A 27,637-nucleotide genomic window follows, 5' to 3' on the forward strand; every position below is an offset into this window, starting at 1 on the left:
CTAGGTAGCTATTTAACCATTTATACTTGAGGTGGCTTTATATATAACTTTTCCCTTTGCTCTTCCTGATAGCCTTTTATTAGGAAGGCAAAAAGCAGGTAGCCAGAAGGATTCCCTCCATCTTGCTCATCCTTCTCTGATGCAGTTGTGCTGTAGAAAATTAGAGACTTGGATGCTATTTTGGGGAAAAGGCCTAGAGTTTTCAACACGATTGTATGACACATAGCACAAAGAGACCTGATTTGACAGTGCTGTGGGGCATTTAAGGCTCTAAGAAAACCCAGAAATAGCATAATTTTACACTTAGAGTCCAACTCCTCAGCCACTGTTGTTGGTGCTCACCAGCAGTGGTGGGATGTAAAAGGGAGGTTTCAGCCACACTTGAAACATAATGTAAGGGGTTTTCCCTGCCTGTCTTCCCTGCTCTCTGGTGTATTGCAGTGGATTTCTGGCAGCTTATTCTGTGAGAGGGAGGGAGAGAGAGGAGACTGTTGTCACTGCCTCACCTTGTTCTCTTCTGTTCATTGCAGGTCTGCAGTTTGAATTCATTAACCCCATCTTTGAATTCTCAAAGGGAATGAATGAGCTACAGCTCAATGATGCTGAATATGCACTTTTAATCGCCATCAACATTTTCTCTGCAGGTAAACATGCAGGGAGATCTAAAGAGCTGCAGCAGTCAGTCAGAGGGCAAAGAAAGTAGAATTAAAGAAGGTCACAAGCTGAAAAGGAGTAATAGAAAGCGTATAGGGTCTAGTGACAAAGTATTACTACTTCTGCTTGAGGCATTCATTATATTCTGAATTTCATAGTGCTGCCTCCAGAGCAAATCAGATTTCCCACTGCTGGAAAGGTATATAGAAAAAATAGCCAATATTTACCTTGCTCATTTAGCAATTGCTATTTTCCCATCCCCTTCATGTACTTAGCGCTTCTCTGGTGTGATGTGGGTCACGCAGCACGCGTGACATCTAGTGGTCAAGTGAAGATCTCTGGAGGTGACATTGGCATGGCTCTGGGCCAGGACAGAGCTTTGCAAAGAAACCACCTCTACTCTCTACTTCCGTTTCTATCTTGTGACCTGAAAGGTTTGTTGTTTTTGTTTTGTTTTGTTTTCTTTGTTCCTGTCTTCTAATTGGCTCAACTGCTGGAGAGACTTTCCTGTTCCCTCCTGAATGGGCAGCTTCTTATCTTCACTGGGACAGGAATGTGAGAGCAAACACATTAGGTAGTGCTGTTTGGTCTCTCTAACCTTCCACGTCTATAGGAGTCTGATCAAACTCCCCATGTGCAGTAGACATGACTGAGAAAGAGCAGTTACAGAAAACTGATGTAGTTGCTGCAGTCACGGGTGACTCCCAGCTGTGCTGAGTGAATGCTAGATGAGGTTTTTGGCAGAGACCATACTGAGGGACTGGGGTGAGGCAGGGATGCCGAGTCCAGTGAAGCTGCCTGTGGCAATGTGCTCACTTCTAACCTGCTTTCTGGCAGACCGACCGAATGTGCAGGACCAGTCCCTGGTGGAAAGGCTGCAGCACACCTATGTGGAAGCTCTTCATTCTTATATTTGCATCAACAGACCAAATGTAAGTGCCCGACCAGAACATCCCCAGCGATGATGCAAACTAATTTTGTGTTTGTGCAGGCACAGTTCCTGCAATGCTGTTTGTAACAGGTCTCTTGCTGCCTATACTGTCATGTTCTTTCCTTCTGTGGCTGTTTGACAGCAGCTGTAAATGGAAGATTTGTGCGCTGTCACAGCCTGCTGTCCTGTTCCATAGTTTAGCCAGCACGGAAAGCCTGGAGTCTTGGACATAGTTTAGTATTTGTGTTCTTCCATGATTCCGGAGAATGCTGGGTTTGAGAGAAATCAGGATTGTGGTTACAGTGCATCATCCGGTGTGGTAAGTTGTTTGGGTTTTTTTAAGTTTTAGCGCAAATTTAGTAACAGCTGTCTGTTTGTCTGACCCTGCAGGACCGCCTGATGTTTCCACGGATGTTAATGAAGCTGGTCAGTCTTCGGACACTAAGTAGTGTCCATTCTGAACAGGTGTTTGCCCTTCGGCTGCAGGACAAGAAACTCCCTCCCCTGCTCTCAGAAATCTGGGATGTGCATGAGTGACCGCATGTTCCCAGGGCACTGACGTCCTGACATAATGCCATCTCCCAGCCTTCGCTAACGAGAAGCCAGCCTCCCCTCTCCAAAGCACTGAACTCTGGGCTAGGCAGTGCAGGGAGTGATGAGCCTGGGGTTTCAGTGTTGTCATGAGATGATGCAGAAGGCAGCTGGGGTAGATCAGATGGGGGGTTGGTTTCGATGTAGTGCTCATACCCCAAAGGAATAACGTGAAACATCAGAAAACAGTAGAAATTAAGACCTTCCCCCCCACCCCTTCCTCTTTCTTCAGAGTCTTTCTTTTCTCTAAGCATGTCCTGAGGGTTTGCCCATTGATCCTCTCCTCTCTTGTTGATTATGAAAATGAATTTGCAGGAACTTGCCAAACCCTCTCTATTGAGAGTAACCCAGCTCAAAAGGTTTCTGCAGGGTCCCCAGTGTACCTGGATCTGAGGAGCTCAGGGAAGTCAATGTGGATGTTCTGGGGATTTCACTGGGTTTCCTATAAATAAAATCTCTTATATCTGCTGCCCTTTACAATGATTCCAAGAGAAGTAGCTGGTATTTCTTCATTATGAGACTTCATCTCTAGAGCTGCCCTTTCATTCTGGCCCTCCTTTGGAGAAAGGATTCCTCTAATGTGTAGTGCCCTTTGTCTAACAGGGAGGCCCCTGGGTAGGGAACATTTGTACATCAGAAAGAGGTCAGGCATAAATTAGTGGATTTTTAAATGTAATACATTGCAATTGTATCTCATGGTGGTTCTCAGCCAGTTCACTTTACCTTTGGTGTGCTAGCAGCTGGAAAACTGTAGTTCAAAATGAATCAGGGCATAGATTTTTATCTTTAGGGGTGGAATAGAAAGATAGGTGGGAAGGACTGTTACCTAGGCTAGGTAGGTGTGGTGGAAGGATCTCAAAAACATCCAAGAATTTGGAGCATGTGGCATGTGTTCCAAGGTGGGTGTGAAGATGTATTGGCCAAGGAGAGGACACACTGCATTTAATGAAATACGTGGGCATTGTGTAAGCTTTGGGCTGCACAACTCTCAGATCATGTGCTGCAGGAATATTGGGTGTAACCAGATCCCCTTGCATCTTCTTCCTTTTGCCAAAGTCTTTCCAAGGTACTTGCTCAAGGTTTTAGTGATGGTCATGGGAGGTCATGGAGGTCCCTCCTGTATGAGGAAGGCCTACTGCTTTAGAAGGACACTTGGGTCTTGTATCCTTTCTTCACTTTGGGCACTGTGAGATCCACACTGGATTTATGCCCCAAGTTCTCAAGTATCCACATCCATAAGTATTCTAGGATTTACAGCAATATTTTGTCTGACAGAATATACTGTTGTAAAACATGTTCCTTATTTTCCAAGAAACAACATCTTATGGCTGATCTTGGAGATGTAACCTTAAGGATCCTGGTAGCTTGGTCTCATGAGTCTTCTCTGTCGTAGGGGTCTATGTTTGCTTGCCCGGTGAGCATCCCAAGAGTCTAGGTTCACATGGCTCTTTTTTTTTTTTTGGCTGTGTATCTGAGCGCTCTGCCCGTGGTGAGGGTATCGTGTCCATTTTGCACTTGAGGTTGGTCCCCTGCCACTGGCCTTCACTCTGCACCTTTGTAAAGCACTTGTAACAATCTGTAAAATAATCTGTTGTTTTTTATAACTCATTGCAATTGCAAAAATTCTTGTTTAAATCTGTATTTTTAACTAATCTGTTTGAGAAATGTTAATGTTTATATAAAAGAATAAAGCCTAATACAGGATTTTTATGTTCTCTGTGCTGTCATTAGACTGGAGGAGGGTGCAGTAAGTCCTTAATGTAACAAGCTCAAAGCTGATACGAAAGTGACTGTATAGGCTGGGGAGAAGCAAGAAGTGGTGAAAAAGAAATAGCAGCGCAAACACAGGCAGTTTCTTTGGGTCTAGTATGAGGTTTTTAGCTTGGTATGCACCTTGCTCTGTGCCAGAGCTGGCAAAGAGGTGAAGCGGATTTAAGTACATGTCATGAAGATCATAAATTATCCATGGATACCTCACCTTGACTTGTGCAACTACATGCAGAATTTAACCCTTTTATTCCATGTGCTCTACTCCATTTTCTGCATATCGTGGCTTGCCAAAATTGAAATGGGAGTCCAGTGCTCCCGTGGCTGTTGAGTGGATTTCAGCAGGATCTCAGCTGCTGATGCATGAATACAGCAGAAATGATCAGCATAGGAGAAGCAGAGAGCTGTGCAGCATCGGCAGCTTCCTCAGCACGGGTAGATCCTCTGCCGCAACGGGAAAGGAAAGCTGGTGTCAGCTCAGCAAGGCTCCGCGCCACATGCTGTTCTGCTGAAGCCTCTGTGTTAGAGTTATAAAATTTAAATTGGAAACTACTAAACCAGAGGAAAAGGGAACAGGAATAGGCTTATAGGGAGCTGCAGCAGGGTATGAGGTGGGAAATAATGAGCAGAGCTTAAGAGTTCAAGCCAGGCCTGGGTGGATTAGAGGGTGGATGGGACCTACTCCAAGGATTTACTAAAGATGAGGCTGTCAACAGGCAGAGGCAATGGTAATGAAGCTGCAGCTTCATTTTTACATTAATTTTCTTCATTATGAGCTGCATCTCATTTTTATTAAGATAAAAACTGCATGTAATTTTGAGTAATTTTCAAGGTACAACCCATGATGCTGCTGTTGATAACAGTGGTGAAAATGGTGATTTTCCTTGCCTCTTGCTTCTCCATCCCTTTTCATTATCATGTAATAAAAGTTCCTTGTTTACATATTCATATTCACTTTTTTTTAAAGTGCAAATCAGTACAGTTTTTAGTTTTATAGCAGCTTCCCAGTTCAGCATAGTGAGCTCAAGTAAGGCAGGTGTGGGGGAATAACTTTTCTTGAGATTAGTGGTCCTTTGTACTTTTGTATTTGCAAAATGCTACCCAGGCTTGAGACTCAGTCCTGCTGTTGGGTCTCTGCACCCACTCTGTCTGGAATTAATTCTCCTAATTTTGCCTCTGCAGAAATCATGGGGTGCTTGAACTACAATCTTGGGCAGTGTTCCCTGCTAGCTGGACCCTTATGCAACAGCTGTATTCATTCACAATACTCACATCAACAGGAGGAGGAAGAAAAGAGGCGTGTATTTCTAAATACCCATTCCTCCACAATGCACAAAAGTATAATGTGGAATATCAAATAAAGTATTTCATCATTTTGCACCTTTACTTTTTTTTAAAGCGTTGGGATACTTGAAGTACTTCTGGTTCAACTTTTGAGTTTTAGTAACTTTGGTTTTGTTAATAAATGGATATGGTTGTGCAGTGTACTAGTTTATAGGAACTTGGAATTAATTTAAAAAGCTGTATCTCAAGCTTTTTATAACCAAATTCTCTTGTAATCTTATGAAGCCAGCAGCAAATCAGTAAGTAAGTAGCTCAGTACGCAGAGGGTGAATGTGCACAGCACTGGATCTCCTCCTTGTAAGGCAGCATTTCCTTACCCTCGCTGCCCTTGGTTGCCTTGAGCCAGGCTTTGCTGTGAGGCCGAGGTTAGAGAGCAGGAATCCGACGCTTTGCGTGGCAGAAATGTTAGAATCGCAGGAGCCAGGGTCTCCGCAGCCTCCTCCGCAGCGCTGCGTGCGCGGCTTTCTCCCCCTCCCGCCCTCAGCCGCCCGGCCGCCCCTCGCCGTGCCCGGTAACCCCTGAGGCGGGGCGGCGGGCACCGTGACGGCGGCAGAGCCCGGGCAGGCCTGCGCTCCGCGCCCTCCTGCGTCTGCGTGCACTGCAGCGCCCCCCCGCGGGAGGCCGGTGGGGTGGTCCCCCCGCCGTCCGTGCGAGTGGTTCGCTCCGCTCCTCCCTCCCTGCGGGCGGCCGTGGCGCGTCCCGCTCCTGGCGCTCGATGCGGAACTGGCCGTGCGGCGCAGAGCGGCGCGGGGGGGCGGTGGCGGCGCGGGGCAGGTGAGCGGGGCGCGTGGCCGTGCGGGGGGCGCGGTGCGTGCGCCCGCGTGTCCGGAGCGGGGAGGCGGCCCCAGCGCCGCTGGGCGCGGGCCGGGCAGGGGGGCGCGGAGCGCGGCCGGCGCTGCCGGAGGTGACCCGCACCCGGACAGCTGGCGGCGGGGCCCCCCCGCCCGCCTCTGGCTCTGCCGCAGCCGCCCGGGCGGGCGCTGAGGTGATGCTCGGTACGGCGAGCCCTTCCGCAAGGTCACTGCGGGAGCGGCAGAGGCGGCGGCCCGCCGCTCCGGGGAGCGGGGCCGGCCGAGCGCTGCTTCATCCTCCCGGGGCTCTGGCTCCGGGGTGCGCGGGGCCGCTCGCCCCCGTGGCCGGTTGTGCGGCGCGGCCGCTCCGGGCTGTCGCCGCGGGGCTCTGCCGGCAGCCCGTCCGTGGCGGGGCGGTCCCCGGGCGGGAGCGGGCAGCTGCCCCTGGGGGGTCGCTTGCGGGTTCGCAGCGGAGCGGGGGCCTGGGGCGCGCCGGGGCTGGCTGGGGGGGGCGGCCCGGGCGGGGAGGGGGCTCGGCCGGCGGCGGGTGCGAGGGCGCGGGGCGGGCGGCGGGCAGGGCCGGGCCCGGCAGCGCAGCGGCTTCGCCCGGGTCCCTGCCCGGAGAGCGGACCGGGCAGCGAGGGCAGGTAACGGGGACCCGCAGGACGGACCGATCCCCTTTGGCGAGGAGAGATGTGCAGCTTGCGAAGGGGTTTTTCTGCTCTAATGTGACTGGAAAGGTGCTTTTTACTCCTGGGTTTGTGAACAGCAGATCCTGTTACTCCCCAAGACAATAGAATAGGAAATCCACTTTATGCTAGGCAATTTCTTAAGAAGTGACCTATAAATCAAGAGCACTTTTTCGTTAGAAATGGATGTCACCACCTTGCCGTGTTGCTCACTTTTATTTTCATGCGGAGGGGGGGAAGAAAGCTTGGTCTGCCTTACTGTTTGTGTGGAGTCACGGTAAAGCATTGCTTCGAGAAACGATAAGCCCTGGAGGAAACTGATTTGCTGTCTGGCTTTCTTCTCTCCCTTTTTTCCCCAGCTCGCTCATGTACCACACTGTTGTCAGACATACACAAAATAACATACATTATAAATTTGCAGCCCCATGGCGATGGCGTGGAACTGTGAGTCTGGCAGTATGTGGTGCTTTCCCTGGGCAAGCCAGCCATTTTCTCTACATTCAGTGCAACTCTGGGTCAGCATTTCTGTTGGTGTGCTCTCAAGTGTCCTTGCCGTGCTCTTTGCAGCATCACTTATCTGCAAAAAGGATGTTACTGGCAGCCAGAAGGAAGGGGAGGGCAGATGTATTGTGGCATCCTGAGGGTCACATAACCGAACCAAAGTCATCTAAATATAGGTTATTTGGGAAGTGTCTTCATATTTTGGACTTTACGCTGCTTGAACATTGGCAGCTGTTTTGGATGGGCACAGGAGGTACTTGCTGTTTTCAGCACTAATGAAAATCTGCGATCCTCACGTATCAAAGAGAGCACCTCAGACATCTAACACAGCCAAAAGGCAGTTTTTGCAGGATCTAATCTGGCCATCCCCTCGTAGTTTGTTATGTAATACAGAACTGATCAGTCATTCCTGCTGTAAAATAGTTCTTTTGCTTTACTGTTGTATTGTTAGAAAATGCATAGCCCTCGGACCCCATTTAATATACCCTGGAATTAATTATACACTCATTAAGCATCTTACTGTGTGTTTAACAAAATGGGAAATCATCAGCAGGTCTCTAGAACACTTTTATTTGGAAGATAATAATAGCCTCTCTGCAATAAAGATGTTGCACATGCCTATCCAGTAGTGCTGCAGTTGTATTGCAAGTCTGGAGTTTGGAGGTTTTTTCCAGATTAACAAATTACTGCTACTGCATTAGTTTCCACATTATTACTACTTTTAAAACAGTTCTAGTTTTACTGGATGGGCTAAAAGGAAAATAACGTCCACACTGAAAGAATGTTCCATACAAAATGCATAATATGGCAAATATATATTTTGATGATGTTTGTGTTATGTGCCAAAGCCATGAATGGTGGTGAACCACAGGCTGTGTAGCAAGTGACAAAAAATAGGTCTTCTATTTCAAAGTTTTCATGGAAAAACATAAATATGCTGGAGGCCAAATATCTTCTTCAACCTTGGTGTAATTCTGTAATTTTTTGAAAGCAAACAAGGCATCCAACCTCAGTCTGTTTCGGAAGGATTTTGCAGACGGAGAAATAAAAGTTTAAAGGATTTTTAGCAGTAAGCTGTGCCCACCTAGCCAAAGTAGCTTTTTAGGCTTTAGAGTATCAGGATCGATGGTTCAGTAGAAATGGTAGAGGCATCAATGCATCTCAGCTTTTACTAAACCACTGGTCGTGTCATCTTCCTAAATTAAATTAATGTTGACTTTGTTGTGTTTGTTTTTTTTTTTTCTCTTGCGTTGAGGGTCACAGAGCCTCATCATTTATAGCCCTTTTCCCCTCTCACCTCAAACCATACCAGATATTCAAGTTATGTATAAACAGAATATACTAGACATATCTCTGGAAAGCTGTTGAACCTGGTCCATTTAATATCTTTTGCAATGAGTCAGTTGAAAAACCAAATACTTCTGAACATTTCTGGTATTAGCAAGTCACAAGTACCACTGATTTCTAAGAGGATAAATCTCTTCACAGTTTTTGATTTACAACACTTGAACGAATAGATTTTCTCTGATACTTCTTCCCCATATGCTTGTTAGAGAGATAATTTTTGGGGGAAAAATACTCTTAGAGATCTAGTGCATGAGAGTGGATAACAAATGATATAAAATTTAGTGACTTGCCTGTCACATCACACTCTGTTTTTTTAACTAGCTGGGTAGTGCTGTCATGCTTACAACGTGGAAATTGATTCTTTTTTTTTGTTGTTAAAATCAAGTACAGGGTTGGATGTTTCACTTTCCATTAGGAAGGAATTGGAGACAGGCAATGCATATGTTACAACCCAGATTAATTCCTGCAAATGTCCTTTGGCTCTGTTGTGCCTGCATTTAAGAAATACTGCATTAAATTTCCGGGCAGCCCCTCAGCAGAAAGGCTTTGACGTAGTTATTCAATGCACTAGTAGAAAATACAGAATGCAACTACTAATAGGGGATTTGCAGCAATGAGGAAAGGATTTAGAAACAACAAGAGCTTGGTATGCAAGATTAATAGCACTTTGCCAGTTTAAACGATCTCCATCTATCTCAGGGTATGAATTTTCATGAAGGAAAAGCATCTTCGGTGACCTAATGAGACACAAAGTGAAATAAGAATGAGCAGCACGAGGCATCAATTAGAAGGGAATGTTTTTAGTGGGATAACCTGTTAATCTGTGGAATAATTGTGATGTTTCTTTTGATGATGGAAGGATTTGCTGCATTTTCTTCTCCACCTCGAGAGCTATGAAGAACTGTTACAACGACCTCCTATTCACTCTCTGTATCTGAGCCCATATAATTCAGCTGGTCTTCGCTCTGTTGTCTGAGCTAGAAAATAATTTTAGAGCGATTAGGTTATCTGTCACTGGAGGCCTTTAAACCTGTCACGACCACATGAAAATTACTGTTGATGATTGAGAAACATGCTCCCTCTCCCTATCATCTTCTTGGAACTAGAACAGCCAACTGAAACCCCAACCCCAGCAAAACGCTGAAGAAATAACCCACGTACTGCCAGGAGAACTCCCTGATGGGGAGGCTGTGTCTTTTGGTGCCCAGAAACCACTGAATTGTGAGAGGCTGTGTTTGCTTTTAATCACCGCTACTAGCAGGACCATTGCAGTGATGAAAAAGAAAGAGATGCTGCTTGCATATGCCTGAATTACCTCTGCTGAGGCGGCTCTCGTGCTGCATTCCTAGGCACTGCTTGCTTTTCTTTGTAACTAGTTTATAAACAGTTGTTCCAAGTGATATTTGTGATAATCAGGCAATTAACCTTGGGTTTTTTACCCAGGGGACGAAGATACATTGCTGTCAGTCTGGGTATCTGATAACCTCCAGGAACTATGTGTTATCTTACAAGCAGAGCAGCATTTTTCTCCTTAATATGTTCCTTTTCCTTGTCTTGTCTGTGAGTTCAGCACCTGGGTTGTGTCCCGCTTCCCTTTGTGTTCTAACTGCATTTCCCACTGTGAGTATCAAATGTGTGTATTGTACCTGCTCTGGAAAGACCCTTGTGGTGGGAGATGGGAACTTCTGCCTCTGCGTCAGACAGCAGGAGGAGAGGAGAAGGCCTTTTTGTGAGAAAGATGGTTAAGAATTGAAATGGGTATTGACCAAAATTGCTTCACCCGAGAGCAGTGAGCTGCTCTGCTGCCGTGTCGGTGTCTGTTTCCGCTTGATAGCGGTTGAACTGTGCTCTGCTGGAGCTGAGAGTTGGACGTGCTTGCTTCTTGCCTCTAGAGCACCTCATTTCTTCCATCTTTCTCTCATTAGACTTCAGACAAATCCAGCAGGTGTTGTGTTTTCCCTCTCTCCTTTGCCGTGGTGACTGCTGTTGTCTAGAAGGCCCTCTCAGGACCCCTTGTTCTGTCGCTCACTGGCCCTAACAGTCGCTTGAGGTGGTTCCTGTCCCTTCTTTGCTCCAATATTTATGTGTGGGTGAGTCTGCCAAACATGTGCTTCCCACGTCCCAGAGCTCTAGCAGGGAAAAAAATGCTTTACTTTCCTTTCAGTTTTGACCAGCTGGTACTATGATTTATCACCAAAATTAATAGTAGGATCAGTTTGAGAGTAGTAATTTCCACAGTTTCGATGATGAGAAGGGGAAGGTGCACAGAGAGAAGGAATAACAAGGCAGACGGCACACATAGGGAGATAGGCTGAGTGTTTCTAAGGTGAGGCAAAACAGATGTGAAGCTCTGAGTACCAGTTCTGTGGTGCTAACAACAGCCAAATAACTGGATTATTTCAAATACTCCTCTTTATTTTCCAGCTCTCGTTATCCTGAGCAATGTTTCAGTGTTTCCACACTGGTTGTGAGTGTCTCCCTTTTTTGCCTTATAAATGGCTGGAATTTATTGTGGGGACCCCAGTGAGCCTGTCATTTCTCTTCAGGAAGGAGAGTTGCGTGTGCCTGTATTTGGGGGAGGTTGTGCCATGAGTGGTGTCACACGTCAAATGAGTAGATGAACAGCTTGAAACCGATGTGAGAGGAGAAACCACTAGTCGTTGGTGCACTCCCGGCTGTTTGCCTGCAGTGTGACTTTGCTACCTGCTGTCCTTTTGTACCAGTCTCTTCTCTGAGCTCCTGGCTCGGAGCTGCTCGCCATGGCGGGGGAGAGCCCTGAATAATTTAGCAGTTGAGCTGCATCCAGCAGTTATCTCAATTTAAGTGTTATGTGCTTTGTTGTTTTGTGTTAATTTTTTATGGCTGTATGTTTGCAGTGTTTGGCTTTTGGAAAAAAAAAAAACCTGCTGGTGCGCATGTTATGGGAACTGTGACCTGCTTCTCAAACGGGAACTGGGCAGAGGGCTGGCAATGGAAACATCTTGCTGATGCTGGGGTCTCGGCTGCGCGCAAAAGCAGCGGGAAAGTTTCTCAGCTCAGAACTTCAGCTGAAAGTGGTTCTGGTTTGGAAAACAATGTAGTGCCATAGTGGTTGCAGAAGGTGAGACTAATTCAGTTTGGGGGTGCTGTGTAGGTTTTGAGGTTTTGGGTTGCCTTCCTGCCCCCCACACCCTTGCAAAATTTATGAGCAGCTGCTGCTGGAGTTTTGAGGTTTGATGAAAAGCTGATGAAGTAGAAACAGATGAGAAGGCTCTTGTATTTTGTGATGGTGGTGTTGCAGCAGGAGGGGAAAAAAAGGACAGACTTGAGTGACGGGCAGGGCGCCCAAGCTACTGTGTTACTGTAGTCTCGTGCAAATCCCTGGAGATTATTTTTAAATAAAGTGTGAATTTAAATTCAAACAGTGTAGAGCATGAGAACTGACCAGAATGACAGAGGGGTTTTATGCCGGAATTTATGTTCTGTGAGAAGATGATGAGTAGTGCTCTGCAAGCCCTGCACTGTGAGGAGCTGCAGGGAGGATGATGAGGGAGGTGTCGCAGGCAGTAAAGGAAGGGAGGAGAATAAGGTCTTTACCCTAAATTGAAGCGTGCAAAATTAACTGAGGCTGAGGTTAAGGCTAAAAATCTGTCATCTCCTTCCTGTTAGCAAGTAGCATACTGTAGAACTGGATGTTTCTCCTGCATTAATTTATTGTTGATGGTTTTCCCCAAGAGTGTAGTAGAATAAAATGAATAACAGTAATAATGTATTGTTCTTTTTCTTATGCTTATCTCTCACAGCTTATTCAGGGCCTTGGTCTTGATTTTTTTCTTATTTATTAAAAAAAAACCCCAAACAATTAGTAGATTAATGTCCCAGCTGTGTGGTTTTCAAATATCTCCTGGAGGGTCCAGCTGTGCTCCTGTGGGGCAGGTCCTGCTGGGACCACTCCTTTGTGTTTTCTGCTGCCCACAAGTTCCAGTTAGGATTGCATGTTTGTGTTAGCATACTTTGCACGTCCTTTTTGCGCAAGACTGGATGTCAGCGAGTGTTGGGAGTATCTGGTGGGTACCTGGGTAAGAGGATTTTGTCAGCTGCCGTTGGTACTCAGCTCTCCATGAGCAATGATGACTTCTGATATTCGTAGTATTCATGGATATGGAAAACCTCACCCACTGGGAGGCATTTAGCGTGTTGCAGATGCTACGCTGTCATCTAGCTCAGGGCCGCAGGTGCCAGGAGGTGCAGGTTTCGGCATAGCCCCAGGCGGCCCTTGTGCCGGGGTGAAGGCTGTTTGTAGCAGGGCTGGGAGCTTTGGCGGGGGAGCAGAGCGGGGGGAGCGCTGCAGCTGCTCTATAAATAGCCCCGACGGGCTAAGATCTGGGGACTAAAGATTGGGTTGCTATGGAGATTGATCTGAATCAGATTACCTGTGGGGCTGTTTTCACAGCATGTGCATGTGTGGCGACTGCATGGCCTTGCAGGTACAGCGGGCTGCCTTAGCCGAGCATTTGGCTGAAGCAGGGGGCAATGAGGATGCACTACTGAAGGGCCAGCATATGACAAGGACAGGGAAAACTGTTCCTATAGCAACCGAGAACCCAAATCACTCCAGCTTCACTCTGTGATGCTGTGGAAAGGCTTCTGTCTGTGTGGCATGGTACTTCTGTTTGTGAACTCATTCTGGTCATGTTTGGTCTATTTGTCAGCATCCCTGTCCTTGATATCTCCATTTTGCTCTGGAAAATGGACATGGAGCTAAAGACGTTTGGCTGTGTTAGTACTGTTTTCGGAAGGCAAAGAGATAATATAATTTAATAGTGGGAAAGGAAGAAATCTTTAAATTATTATTACTCTTCAGAAGGGTTTCCAGTGACGTCTTTTTGTATTGCCAAAAACTGTTTTCACAATTCATTCTCTAGTTTTCCTTAATCAGATGTAGTCTGTCCTTTCCCTTGAGCTTTATGGTTGGATGGATGGATATATAGATAGATAGATGGAAAGTGGAAGCAGTTGGGATGCGTCTGCTGTTTTATCTGTAAGGAACTCTTACTGACTCAAGTGATGCGTGTGCTCCAGGGAGGATGCTTTTAGAAACTGCCTGCAGTCCTGTTCTCTACTGGGTGATTTGTTATGCTTGGAACTATCCCTAGGCATTTAATAGAACCACACCTATATTATAGACAAACCATAGTAGATAAATACTCTATTGTATGTTTTAGGCATGCCTGCAATGCTTTGAAAGTGCCTTTTTTTTTTTTTTTCCCTTTTTTTTTGGTGCCAAAGTGCTAGTATGTAGGAGTCACAGGGTTGGCATGCACTGCTGCCTTGCCAAGGTGGATGGCAACACACAAAGCAGCTGCACCAGTATAGCAAGTCCATCCAGGTCTGACTTCAGAAATTCTTCCGTGTTCTGTTAAGCTCTGGAGAAGGGGGGTATGTTCTCAACTCATCTGCACTGTCATTTCTGTTTCTTGCATTAGTAGAACCACTGTAGTTTCTGGATAATAGGGATAATGGGCTTCCTACAATGTTGCATATTTTAAAGTATAAAACCACTAGCAGTGTTTAATGTTAATACAGCTACTAAGCAGAGAAAGTGTAAAATGGCTGATATGAAATGGGGACTGCTTGTCTGCTTCTTTAAAAGTTTAGTACAAGCAAAAATAGTACGTGCTATACCAGAGATAATGGTTGGAATCACTTGAAACAGACTTGAGGAAGAAGTAGCCCAAATTTCAGTGGTAAAGATTCCATAAAGACTATTAAAATGTCTAAGTACAGGTCAAAGCTACAATTAGTATTTCATATAGTGCTTCACACTGTGTTGATTCCAGTTGTACAGTGAGTTGAGTGGGGTTCCTGGCCACACAGGTGAGATTTGTTGGTCCTGAGGTACTTGCACCTCATATTTCTCATAGCTTAGCAGATAGCTGTCTCAGCATACTCAAGGTGTGTAAAGGGAGAAACGCAAACATAAACTGACCAAAAATTGGGCATTGAAACTCCTGGCTCTATCTTTGTTTGTTTCAGCATTCAGTTTAGTCCCATTGGTATGGATCTTGAGTTCACAGCAAACAGTGCAATAAGGTCAGGCATAGTGGGTATAGATCTGAACTGAGTACAGACTGTCTTGGCTGAGGATAAATAGAAATTCAAGATGTTCCAAGGACATTTTAGAACTGAAAATTCAGTTCCTTTTGGACGTGGCTGCAAATCTGGTGTTTTGCAAGGCGAGAGATTTCAATGAACCAGAATTCATGTGGCTTCTGTCCTGTAATTCTTTCTATCTCCTTCACAACTTCTTCTCTTTCTCTTAGAAATTAATGTCCCATTGCATGCTATTCATTCAATCCATTAGTAAATTGAATTGTGTGACCCTGATTTATGTTATAAAGGTATCCATGCACCGGTGAATTGTGAAGGATGATCCTTGTACCAGATAAAATTTGGAGATAATGAAAGGAGAAGCCTTATTCCTGTACCATCCTAAACTATGGAAGAGTTGCAAGGAAAGCAGAACTTAACATCTGCTTGTTGGAAAATAACCTTCTGCTGTCTTCATGCCATTTTTTCAAGCAATGATTGAAATACCTGCTGACTGTTGTACAGTGGAGTGTAAGGCTGGACTTACAAAACTGGAAGCTTCTGTGTGAGGAAAATGGCTGTGAGCTAATTTGGGTTAACAGTTTATGTTCCAATTATTCTTCAACTAAATGACTTTGTGCCTCTAGCTTTGTGTCTAGAAAGAAAAGATACCTTTAAAAAGACTGGGGACTCCAAGGGGTAGATGTGGCAAGGATGCTGCGCAATTCATGTCTCTGGGGACTATAATGCTGGGTATCAGTCTGACACAGATGGCTCTGAACTGATAAGAAGTCGCTGCAGTTCCTTCACGCTACCATATCCGTTCTGTGGTGTGGTGCTTTTCATGAGTGTGTGTGTATTTATGTAGACTTTTATTTCTGGGAGGACTTTAAATTGCAGAATATCATCCAGAGTGTCCTCTAAGAAATTGTGATACAACCTAAAGTGTGGGTGCTTGGAGAATTTTGAAGTGTAGAGTAGTACCAATAATAGAAGTGTTGTTTTGAACACTTTTTTGACTTGAGTTACTGGTAGGCCGTGGGTTAGTGCTGGCTTTGGTCTTTGTATTTGTGTCTGGGCTACTGTGCCAATTTCTGCTGGTTCGTGAGTATTGCTGGCAGCTGCTACAGTACGTGGGTAGTGCTAGTTCTCACCAGCCTGTTCACCATCCATATGAGTGCTTATTTAAATTATGGCATTCTTTCATATGTGATATGTTTGTGCAGTATGTTTCTATGGTGGCCTTCACTACTTTGTTTTTCTCCTTTTTTTTGTGTTGAAGTTATATAAAGTTTCTTCTCAAGCATTGCTTGAGAATTCAGCCTTCAAAGCGGTGGTCCCGAGGTGTTTGCAAAGAGAAAGCATAATGCAGAAGACCTTTTCAGAAGAAGCCACCTGAAGTTAAAGCAGCTTGAGAGAGAGGAGAGACCATCATTGTCAAACCTGTGCCATCTCAGAGTCAAGATAGTCTCTCAGTTCATGTCCAAATGCCAGTATGGAAGAGAAGTGGAAGTATTTGGTTTGATCTCTTTCAGTTCTAATGTACTGTAAAATCTAGGAGCTAGGTGAAGAATGATAGCAAATCCCTGAGAAGGAACCTGCTTTACCTCTTTATTGCCTGTAGAGCAGCCTGTAGTTCTGTGATCATGTTGTGTTCAATCAAATTTTCCAGATTCCTTAGCTGCTTACTTCTACCTTTTCTTTGGGCCTGCACAAGCATTTGTGTGGCCATTTGATGAACAAAGTCATAGAAATAACCTAGTAAAAACAAAAGTGGCAAGGGAGGAGAGAAGAGGGTGTTAGTTTTAGTCCATATCTATTCCACGATCTGGTTCACCACGTAACTGCACAAGCACTTCTGCCGGTACAGGGGAGGGAATTACTCTGGCCTGAAATCAAGCTTTTGGCAGTCAGGGAGAAGTGGGACTGCAGTGCCTGTTTGTGTTGGTTTATACACATCATCAGCTGTGGTGTCTGATTCCAACCAAGAGTAGGAAGGTCAGTTCCAGCAAATATTGATCTAATGCTCCTTAATTGCCATCGTCAGCCTTTATTACATCTCCAAAGAAGCAAGAGATTGAGTAGGGGATGACAAAAAGCCTAATCTTGGTTCTAATTCTTCTACTTCTTCTTCCAATCCAACAAAACTTCATCTTCCAAAATAAAGCCTTTGTCATCTTATGTCTCACTGTAACTATGGGCCTGTTAAGAGTAAGCAGCTAAGGAAAGGAGGCTCTAGAAGCCCTTGCAGAATATCTGCATCAGTCTCGTATCCCTGTGTTGCAGTAGAAATCAGAAATCTCAGGAAGTGCTCAGGTATTTTTTTTTTAAACTGACAATCTTTTATGTATGGTATCACAGCTTCAGCCGTTCCAGGGTCATTGGAAGCCTTGCATATGTTGCTTGTACTGGTCTGCTGGGATACTCTTTTGAAAATTTAAGGTTTTGATGGAGGTCTTTATGTTGCGTACCTCGCTACCTCCTTTGCAGAACTGTGAGAAAGGTGTGTAATGGATTGCAGTTGTAAGAAATATTCTCCAGGCTAGAGAATAGGAGAAAAACCACAGGGTATGGGCAAGTTACTGAAAGGTAAGCCAAGGTTGTGGACTTGTAGCCTCTCAGGTAGTCTGTAGTCATTGCATATGTTTTTATGCCATTGTAAATGCAATTTACTTTCTCCACCTTCACTGAAGGGTAGAATAGTCTCATAGAGGAAGAACATATGTTTGGTTACCACTGACTAGTGGAACTTCTTCAAAGTAATAATTCTAGGTTACCTTGTGGTAACTTAGCCTGTCGTGCTGTACACATAAGTGAACAGTGAGTTCCTTGAGAGTTCTGGGTAAAGCTATTTGGAAAACCAATCAAACCAAAACAAAAACAAAAAAAAAACCACCAAACCAACAAAAAACCTGAACCAACCAACCAACCAAAAAAGAACCCCACAAAACAAACAAAATAGGTCTTCAAACTGAAGGCAAAAATATAAACTTGATCATCTCAACTTTGTTTAGCTCCTCTCAAGTTTATATACACCAAGATATTTGCAGAATACGTTGGATCAAGAGCTCTTGCAGGACGGATTCTACAATGTTTTCAATAATATCATTAAAATGGAGAAACAGGAGCTTTGCGGTTGTTCACAGAAGATAATTTATTAAAGTATTGCTGCTCAGAGAAGGTAATTTTTAGTGCTGTTACTTAGGAACCTACAGCTACTGTAGCTGAGGATCTTCTAAAACCGTGCCACAAAGTTTTTAAAAATATGGGGTTTTGGATGTGTGAGGGTTAGGGTTTCATTCAGTTAATTATTCCATAATGAGTACTGACTAGTGTGATTTTCCTTTTCTGACAAATCGTATGCGTAGTTGTTTTGTGTGTGTTTGTGTTCTTTCTGGTATTTGGAGGGCTTATTCATAAAATTCCCCAACTCTGTACCTGGAATGTGAAGGGTTGGAAAAAAAGCAATTCAATTGCTAGACTTCGAACATGGTTGTGAGATGCTGACAGTTACAGCACCTTTAAATAGCTTTTGTTTGTGAAGTAATGAGAGAAACATCAAGAAAATTACCTGGTTTTGCTGACACTTTCAAATTGTCAGTAAATCTTTTATACAAATAAAATCTAAACTTTGAGCTCCAGAACAGGAGTTTAGTATAGTAGTAATGATTCTCTGAATTATGTCATGGCCTTAGGATGTAAACATGAACTGAAATAGAAACCTTACTATGAATATGCCCCAAAAGGCAATCAATTCATTTTTTAAATATAAATTAACTTCATTAATGTTTTCGTTGGGATACTCAGTAAACTTGTAGTACAGTTTGAGCGTCTCTGATTCTAGAGTTTCCGAGAACTTTCTGTTTCAGAAAAATTCTGTTTTCAGATTGTTTCCAAATGTAGGCATGGAACATTGTAATACAGAACTGGATTACTTTTAAAGATTTTTTTGTTTTCCTCTCTTTCATTAATTCAATGAAATATGAATGGTAGGATTGGAAGGACTAATTTTACAGTGCTTACTGAATTCTGGATGTCTATTAAGCATAGTTACTGACAAATAGTAATTCTACAGTAAAATAAAAGTTGTGCCAAGAGGATTTTTCTGTTGTAAAATGGGCAGAGAAAGTAGCTGTACGAGGCATGGATGTTGAGCAAATGGTGAAGATAAGCCAGATAAATGGAATTGATTAAAGTAAGTGAAAGACACAGTATGATTTACAAGAAGTACTTTTGTGATTGCAAACTGCAATTCTGTAGAACTGCAGTTCTGTATCTTCACAGAAAAAGTGTTAGAGATCGCAGTCGTTAGGGATTGGGGAGATTGTTCTTGCTGTAGGTCACATCCAAGTTTGGGCAGGTGAGGTGTATTATATCAAATTGGAATTCTTCTGATGTTACCCCTTCTGTAGTTATTCTGCTTATCAGACAGCTAATGTTCAGGTTGTGTTTAACTGTACAGAATTGCCAATTAAAGCTCCTTTCCAAGCACTGTAGGAATCCCAGGGATTTGTCTAAACAATACTTTTGCCTCTAACTGTTTCATGAATAGCTCTTTGCCAGTGATATGCTGCTCTGTCTGTGGTCTTCCTTGAGATCCTCTTGTACTTTTTTGTGTGTTTTTCAGCTCTCTGCTTTTGTGGGCATGTGGTCGTGGTTTTGTACTCATGAAGAGAAAGATCTGTGGATGGCCATGACTGCACAGAACACTGAGGCTTTTTGGGAATGTGATTAAAGTTATAAAGTTGTTTCTGTGTATTTCGTATTTCTGATTGTGCTTTTGACACTCTTGTTTTTCTTGATGGTAGGTTGGACTTGCCAGACGGTTCCAAGCAGATTCTGTTCCCCAAGGCAGTCGACCCCGGCTGGCTGGATAATTGACTGCTGGATTGATGAACAGAAGTTCACTGAGATGACATAGGAAGGGGCCTCAAGGACAATGGTGCAGAAAAAGAAAATCTGCCCTCGGTTACTTGACTATCTTGTGATCATTGGAGCCAGGTAATGTAAAAGAGCCTCAACTCTGCTTTTGCTCGGGGAGTAGAGTGGGAATAAGTAGCCCAACACCCGCTGATGAAGCCTTGTGTGCTGCCAGGAACATGTGCAGAATGCTGTCATCATGGGGGCATCTGCTTGGGCCAGAGCACGTTCTGAAAGATACTAGTGCAGCCAAAGGTTTTTAACTTATGGTCTTTACACTTCATTTCAAGGGTTTGCAAAGAGTGACTAAGAGTGGCCTGTTTATAGGTGACTCCGTGGTAGCCTGTGTATCTGAACTTCTTTTTTTCTACTGGCACCGGGATAGAGGGACTTACAAACTGAAAATACTGAAAGCCACATGCAAGTAAAATACTAGGTTGGGGTTACTTTTCTAGCTTTTGAAGTATAGTCTGTAAACTCAGTTTTCAAAAAATAATCTAGAACTTGCCTTCCTTGGCTGTTTCACCCTCTAATACTCATTTATCCTCATAGGAATGACATGAATGCTTTTTTTTTTTTAAAGTCTTATTAATGATCAATAGATAAAATGTTATGCATATTTACTTAAAGCATATATGAAATGTGGGGTTGATATTTCTTCTGTTTGTCAAATACACATGTACTCAGTAAATGTTATTTTTCTTTATTCTCTTCAAAGTTTATGCAGTAACTTTCTGCCAGTGTATTTAATGGGTGTATTCCAAAGTGTATTTTACTTCCGTTTCTAAATATCAGTGGTTTATGTGCATCAGCCTCTTGCTTTACCTCCCATTTTCTTCTCAGAATACTTTGAGTGTGGTATTTAAGTAGGCTAAGTGGAAGAAATTACATAAACCTAAGTAATAACTATTTTTATTGTTGTATTTTATGGACAGAATAATAGCTTAATTACTTCTTATTGTCTGTAGAAAAATATAACCAAGTTTTCCATATGTTTGTCACTGACCAGGACAAGAAGAGGGAAGAAATGTTAACTACCTCCTCCAGTGATACTTATAATGTCTGTCGTTCTCACTTAATTTGCTAGTAGAACTTCTGGACTCCTGTAGTTGTCTTGCTATTTACTGGACAGCGGTAGCCGCATTGCTGATGCTCAGAGGTCTGTTGTCTCATTAGGGACTTCAACGAATACACGTGATAAGAGATGGAGCTGACTGGAGCAGCTTCTGCTGCCAAGTCCTTAGGAGCTCCATGTGGCCTTTAGCGTTGCATGTATTATGTACCGAGCACAAATAGCAATGCCTTTTGGAAGTATTCCCTTTTATTAAATGCAAATTTTCTAAATGTCTCAGAAGACTCTGCCTTTCTATCTGCAGCTGATAGTACTGCAAAGGGTTGAACCGTTGATGTATTCACTGGTACTTTGATGACATTCTTTTAAACCATTTACTGCCAAATAGACTCTCTAAACAGTACCAGAATTATTTGACATTTCTTCTTCAGTAGATGATGCATTATTTGTGTCCACTAGTACATAAAAGCTTTTTAGGGTTTCTTTTTTATTTTTGTACAGTGTTTCAGTACTTAACTGTACAGGGTACTATAAATTTTGTTACTAATTCATGCTTTATTATGAAAGCATTTTTACTTTTTCTTTAATAACATATTAGTTTAGGAGAATTAGTCAGCAGAGTTATTTACACCAGTGATTTTCTTTTGTCAATGACAAGCATTCTATTAGTACTTGTTTGGGTTTTCTTACCTCTCACATAAGAGAAAAGCGAGTGTCATTTGTGTTTTGAAATGGGCAAATCTAAAGTATCAAGAAGAGAAAGTGTCTTGTATAACATCCCATAGGAGAGTGTTGGTGGAGCCACGTCTCCTGCATCCCATTTAGTAAACATGATACTAAATACTAATTACTTTAGAAAATGATAGGAGATCAGACTTCATAACAAAGGGGTCAAATCAAAGAGAGCTTGTTCTGGGATGTATTTTCTTCCTTCGCTATGTGGATCTCATGCTATTCCTCTGGTAGTTATTTGGTAACTTTCATGAAAAGGAGTGGTAGGAAAATAGTTAATACCTTGAAATAATCTCTTATTCTGGTGGAAAATTAGGGATAAACAGTATTGCCTTTTTGTCTTTGTGTTTTGTTAGTGATTTGTGGTACAAAGGTTGGTGAGCTACGGTGTTAAATATGTCTGCATGTTACTACACAGCTTTTATAGTAACTTACACTTCAAATCCATCTTAATAATCAAACACACAAATAAATATAACTATTGTTGCTATAACTTTTAAATGAAAATTTTACAGGATGAGTTCCATATCATTCCACCATTTATCTGAATTACTTTCCAGGAAATTCCTTGTTTTCCCAGTTAGGAATTGATATGGGATTTTCTCATTTAATTTTTCATCTTGTTCATAAATGGCTGAAATGCGGGGGTTTTTCATCTGACTGTATGTTTGGAAAGGGATGGTGTATTTCTTACCCAAGTGTTGCCCAGAGATCTGTGTGGTTAAATTCATTTTAGAAATCATAGTCAGGGAAACATGACAATAGTTTATTAGGTTCTTCTAGGAAAAACATACTCGTGAAAGTCCTTTTCTCAGTCAGATTTGAACAGGCTCCTGTTGGGCCTTCATAATGATGGTATAGAATTCTTTATTTAGCTTTTCTGCAATTGTGGCTTTGTGCTAGTGATTGAGCATTGTGGCTAGTGACTGAGAAGCTGCACTTCCCTGGATAGTAGGAGAGAGAACAACCAAAGATGATGCTGAGCCCACAGGCTCCTCACACATTATTGGGGAGATACCAAAGATTTTTGTTTTCATTAGTCAACTATGTATGTTTTTTTCATTTGCTTTTTTTGTAGGCAGCCAAGTAGCGATAGTGTTGCTCAGACTCCTGAACTGCTGCGACGTTACCCTCTAGAAGACCATGTGGACTTCCCTCTGCCTCCTGATGTTGTGTTCTTCTGCCAGCCAGAAGGGTGCCTGAGTGTGCGGCAAAAACGTATGAGCTTCCGTGATGACACTTCCTTTGTCTTCACGCTCACAGACAAGGATACAGGTGTCATTCGCTATGGAATCTGTGTCAACTTCTACCGCTCCTTCCAGAAGCGAGTACCCAAGGAGAAGGGAGAAGGCACAGGGGGGCATCGAGCTCGGGAAGGACAGAAAACCTCCAAATCTGGGGATGCATCTGCACCCCAAGAGGAAGTGGGCACCGAGAGTTCGGAGAGCGGTTCTTCGCTGCAGGCTCCAAGTACAGAGTCAACCCCAGATGTGAACCGGTCACCGCGCAGTAAACGCCTGGCCAAAGGCAGCCATCGCTCTCGGAACAGCACTCTGACTTCTCTGTGCATCCTTAGTCATTATCCCTTCTTTTCCACCTTTCGTGAATGTCTGTACACCCTCAAGAGACTTGTGGACTGCTGTAGTGAGAGATTGTTGGGCAAGAAGTTGGGGATTCCTCGTGGGGTGCAGAGGTATGTTGAAGGGAAAGAGAAAACTTTTTTCTCCCATCGTTTGTATCCAGGGCTGCAGTTGTCTGCATGGCAAATTGTGGCTGCAGGTGTGCTTGCAGAAGCAGATAAACACCAATGGTAGATCTTTTTGGTGTTTAAACCCAGGATCACAGTAGGCAAAAAAAAATTGCGGTGATTTCTTTAAAACTTCTCTATCTGATTCTGTAACCTGATTTTCATGTTTTATACACCTAAGGAGGCACTATCCTAGCACCACTGACTGAGCATGATCTTTTCTGAAGCTGAGCACAGATGCTGTTACTGTTCCTTTGGTGGATAAGCTCTATGGCAGTGTACGTCAGGACCGATTCTCTGGCAGATTAGAAACAGCCAAGAAATAACACAGTGTTTCCACTTGGGGCAAGAGGGAGATGATGAAAGTGTGCTTAACAAGCTTATGAAACAATCTGAACTTCAGCGTGGGAGAGAAAAGACTAGAGAAGCAGGAACGGCTGAAAGAGATCAAAGTACAATATTTGAAGGGGAGAGGGAGGAGAGGTAGAAAACAAAGGAGTTGTCTAGGAAGCATATGGGAATGGGGGTTGGTAATAGCAAATTAACAGGAACTTGGTGTATTTTTAATGTAATGTAGTAATCTTACATGTCTACTGTTGTAATGTTGGGTATGTAGCAAAAGCTGTTGCACTGTAGGGTACAGAAAGAACAATGCTTTTATGTATGTATATCGGTCATGGATGTATATCTGTGCTATTATGCCTGACACCTACATTCCAGGATGATATTTTCCTTTCCAATATGCTAACTGAAAAGTGAAAATATAAAGTGAATCTCTGGAGAAGGAGGGAATTATCTCAATAAGAAGCTGGACGGGGCTGTGAGGTAGCTCATAATATGAGTTAAGTAGCTTGGTACACTGCAAATTAAACTTGTCAAAAGCAAAAAATGACAAGATATCTCTAATTTTGATCTTTATAAGCTCGTTACATTTTGCATGAAAGGGCTACTGCCCTGGAATTGTTCTAGGAGAGTATCCTGGGCTTATGACTTGAACCCACTGACTGTTGGGGAAAATATGATTCTGCCAGAACGAAACTTCTCCCTTCCCACCCCATCCACTGGATGTATGTATCAAGGGAGCTTATTTTGCCACTTGGTTTAGTCTGATAATTACTGAGGCAGAAGAAAGCTAAATTTCATGGGTTTTGTCAACTCTGTGAGCTCATCTGTTTTTTGAAAGTGATGCTAAAATATTCCAGTGTTTGAATGGCATGTGGTATTCAAAGAATTTGCTCTTGTTGGACATAATTCTTAAAGAGAAGAACTGAGTGACAGGTGGGGAAGGCAAGAGAAGGAAAGCTGAGCATACATCTCTGGGAGAAGTAAAGCAGCAGGTTTGAATTACCGTGTGATTTGCAAGCTGTGACCTGGAAAACTAGAGTAGTTTTGAAGTGGTGGCAGAATAAAGGTGAAACTGAATCCTTACAGCTTGTAAAAGGTTGAGCCTGCCTGTTAACAATCTAATGCCCTGTGCATTACAAGCGGCTGAAGGAAGAATGGAGGATAAGAAGCACCGTGGTTCCTGACATGTATATCACTCAGCATAATCTCAAATTGCCCCTCTTTTGACCCCTTAAATTTCCTTAATTTTTCTTCCTTTATAAAGCCTCCAGTGTCATCATCGTATTTTCTTTTTCCTCTTCTTTTTCCTCCTTCTTTTTCCTCCTTCTTTTTCCTCCTTCTTTTTCCTCCTTCTTTTTCCTCCTTCTTTTTCCTCCTTCTTTTTCCTCCTTCTTTTTCCTCCTTCTTTTTCCTCCTTCTTTTTCCTCCTTCTTTTTCCTCCTTCTTTTTCCTCCTTCTTTTTCCTCCTTCTTTTTCCTCCTTCTTTTTCCTCCTTCTTTTTCCTCCTTCTTTTTCCTCCTTCTTTTTCCTCCTTCTTTTTCCTCCTTCTTTTTCCTCCTTCTTTTTCCTCCTTCTTTTTCCTCCTTCTTTTTCCTCCTTCTTTTTCCTCCTTCTTTTTCCTCCTTCTTTTTCCTCCTTCTTTCTTTTTTTTTTCTTTTTTTTTTCTAAATTGTGAACCGTGAGGTAAAACCTCTAATCTGAACACATACCATTCTAAGGGATCTATTACAATAACTGAATATATTTATCAGGCTGAAGTTTTTTGCAGAATGGCTACAGCAGGTTTGCAGGCTTCACTGCTAAAGTGAAGAAGCCACTTTACTTCCCTTGTCAGACCGAGTTTCAAGTTTTGCAGCTCCGAAGGCCCTGGGCAATACTGTACATGCATTTTGGCCAGCCTGTCTGTGAGCTACAAGTTTGCATATCGCTAGCTTGGGGCATGGAAAAATTGCGGCTTATTTTGCTAAGGTACCTAAATGCTTTCTAGACAGCTTTCAGGAATTTATATTCTCAGCTGAAATGCATCCATTCTGGGTTATTCAGCTCATAAGAATGATACAGTGCAATTTGAAATAGGATGAAAAAGATTATTTTATCATGCCAAAACATCTGGGAGATCTGGATGTGACATATTTCTATTATCTCGGGTTTAGTTCCTGTTCTTGCAAAGATTTGTAGGACTGCTGGAAGCAGAATCCTACAGTGAATCTGTCTGCCACAATTCTGGTTAAGATATGAGAGCATCCTATGTGCATACTGAATTTCAAGCACCAGGGTGATGAGAGATCTTCGGAGATCTGGACCGAACTAGAACCCTTTAGATGAATGAATGAACTCCGGGATGGAAGTGATGTACTTGTGTTGATTCCTACTAGACACGTACTTGTGGTGATTCCTGCCACAGAAAGGTTTATACTTCCCCACAGCAATTGTTTCAGTGACCTTAAATCCCTGCCTTCCATTCCTCTGTGTGACCAAATGCTTGTTAGCTGCATCCTTGAACTCTCAGTGGATCTGCCCTGTCCCTGCAAGAGCCTTGTGGAATGCTGTGAACTGAAGCTCCTGGAGTATTAACCGTGTTGTTCTCTCTGGGCAGGGATACGATGTGGCGGATTTTCACAGGCTCTCTCCTGGTGGAAGAAAAGTCTAGTGTGTTGCTACACGACCTGCGGGAGATCGAGGCCTGGATCTACCGGCTGCTCCGCTCGCCGATGCCTGTCGCTGGTCAGAAGAGGGTGGATGTGGAAGTCTTGCCACACGAGTTGCAGCCAGCTTTGACCTTTGCTCTTCCCGATCCATCCCGCTTCACCTTGGTGGATTTTCCACTACATCTGCCTTTGGAGTTGTTGGGAGTGGATGCTTGCCTACAGGTGCTGACCTGCATCCTTCTGGAGCACAAGGTATGAAGGGAAGGGTTGATCTTTGACAGGCACGTAGGACGCTCTGCCCTCTTCAGAACCAGGGTAGGCTGGATGCTTAGAACAGCTGTCTCCTGCACTGCCTGGAGTCAGTTTGTCTATGGGGGAGGGAATATCTCCTTCTGAGGTTCCTGTTTGGAACAGTTTTGCTCTCACTCAAGCACCTGAAGCTTGTTTTCAGACAGATTAATGGAGGGTTATCAGTTCACAGCCCTCAAATCAGAGGCCTACAGGCTGTTATCTTTGTGTACCCCTGAGGGGGAGTATTAGAAGTGGATGGTTGCTGCAGTGCTAATGTGATTTTCTTTGGTTGCAGGTTGTATTGCAGTCCCGAGATTATAATGCACTCTCAATGTCTGTGATGGCCTTTGTGGCTATGATCTACCCGCTAGAGTACATGTTCCCAGTGATCCCTCTGCTTCCCACCTGCATGGCCTCTGCAGAACAGGTACAGATTTTTCCTTTATTGGTCTTTTGCAAAGGACGTTCCTGTGATGTCTGAAGCTTATATAGGTGTAGTGCTTGTTTCCTTCCCTGCTGTTTTCTCAGGGATTGTAGCAAAGTCTGCCTTGCAAAAAATGTTCTCTGAGCACCACTAACGATTTAAAGTGTAGGTAACAGCACTTATTTAGGATATCTTCAAAGCATGCTTAGTGAACAGCATGATTCAAAGCAGTAGTTCACAGTAGGTCACAAGCAATGGACTGAAAGGCCATAGATCCACAATTTAACCCTCTTCCCCCCAACCGAGTATTAAGGTTTGTTGAGAAGGGTCCATAGTAATACTTAAGGATGCTTGAGGGCTCTTGATTCAGATTTTAGAAACTGTTTACTGCAATTTATTCTTCCCAGAAAAATAAAGTGTTACGTCAGCTGGGAACCTGGGTTTTACCAATAGTCAGCTCTCTGCAGAAGCTCATTATTTTGCCTGGAACGGTAGAATTTAGGTCATCTTACTATTTCAGTGCTATCCTACAACTGATGCTACAGGTTTGTTCTTGTACTGCCCCTTGGAGGTGACCAACTATTCTAGATTTAAAGAATAAATTAGCTTCCAGAGCCACTGGTCTCAAGCTGCTACATGCCTCACTGATTTAAACCTTCTCACTTTGCTGATGCCCTTATCAGAAACAACCTGAATTTCCCCATAGGTTTTCCACGTAAATTTGAAAAATTGTGTCCATTTCTTCTGCTTCCTGGAGATGTTATTATTTTGAAA

The 27,637-nt window shown here is 43.4% G+C and overlaps 2 protein-coding genes across 5 annotated transcripts in view; both read left to right on the forward strand.

Annotated features, from left to right (window-relative positions):
- The window catches only part of NR1H3 (nuclear receptor subfamily 1 group H member 3), a 30,597-nt gene extending 26,717 nt beyond the window's left edge, over positions 1-3,880 (forward strand). For 3 of the 4 annotated variants that reach the window (XM_080344856.1, XM_080344854.1, XM_080344855.1), the window contains 3 exons: positions 531-644; positions 1,492-1,586; positions 1,976-3,880. In XM_080344856.1, coding sequence (XP_080200982.1) covers positions 531-644; positions 1,492-1,586; positions 1,976-2,122 — 356 coding nt within the window. In that variant the 3' untranslated portion in view covers positions 2,123-3,880. The remainder of the gene's footprint in view (positions 1-530; positions 645-1,491; positions 1,587-1,975) is intronic. The other variant, XM_080344857.1, reaches the window with a different exon arrangement.
- Positions 3,881-19,623: 15,743 nt separating this feature from the next.
- MADD (MAP kinase activating death domain) overlaps positions 19,624-27,637 on the forward strand; it is a gene marked incomplete at both ends in the record, with an annotated part of 59,273 nt that continues 51,259 nt past the window's right edge. The window contains 4 exon segments of the mRNA XM_080345268.1: positions 19,624-19,685; positions 22,487-23,101; positions 26,097-26,400; positions 26,735-26,866. Of these exon segments, the coding sequence (XP_080201394.1) occupies positions 19,624-19,685; positions 22,487-23,101; positions 26,097-26,400; positions 26,735-26,866 (1,113 nt within the window).

This window comes from Nesoenas mayeri (assembly GCF_963082525.1).
Source record: "Nesoenas mayeri genome assembly, chromosome: 5".
NCBI classification, from domain to species: Eukaryota; Metazoa; Chordata; class Aves; order Columbiformes; family Columbidae; genus Nesoenas; species Nesoenas mayeri.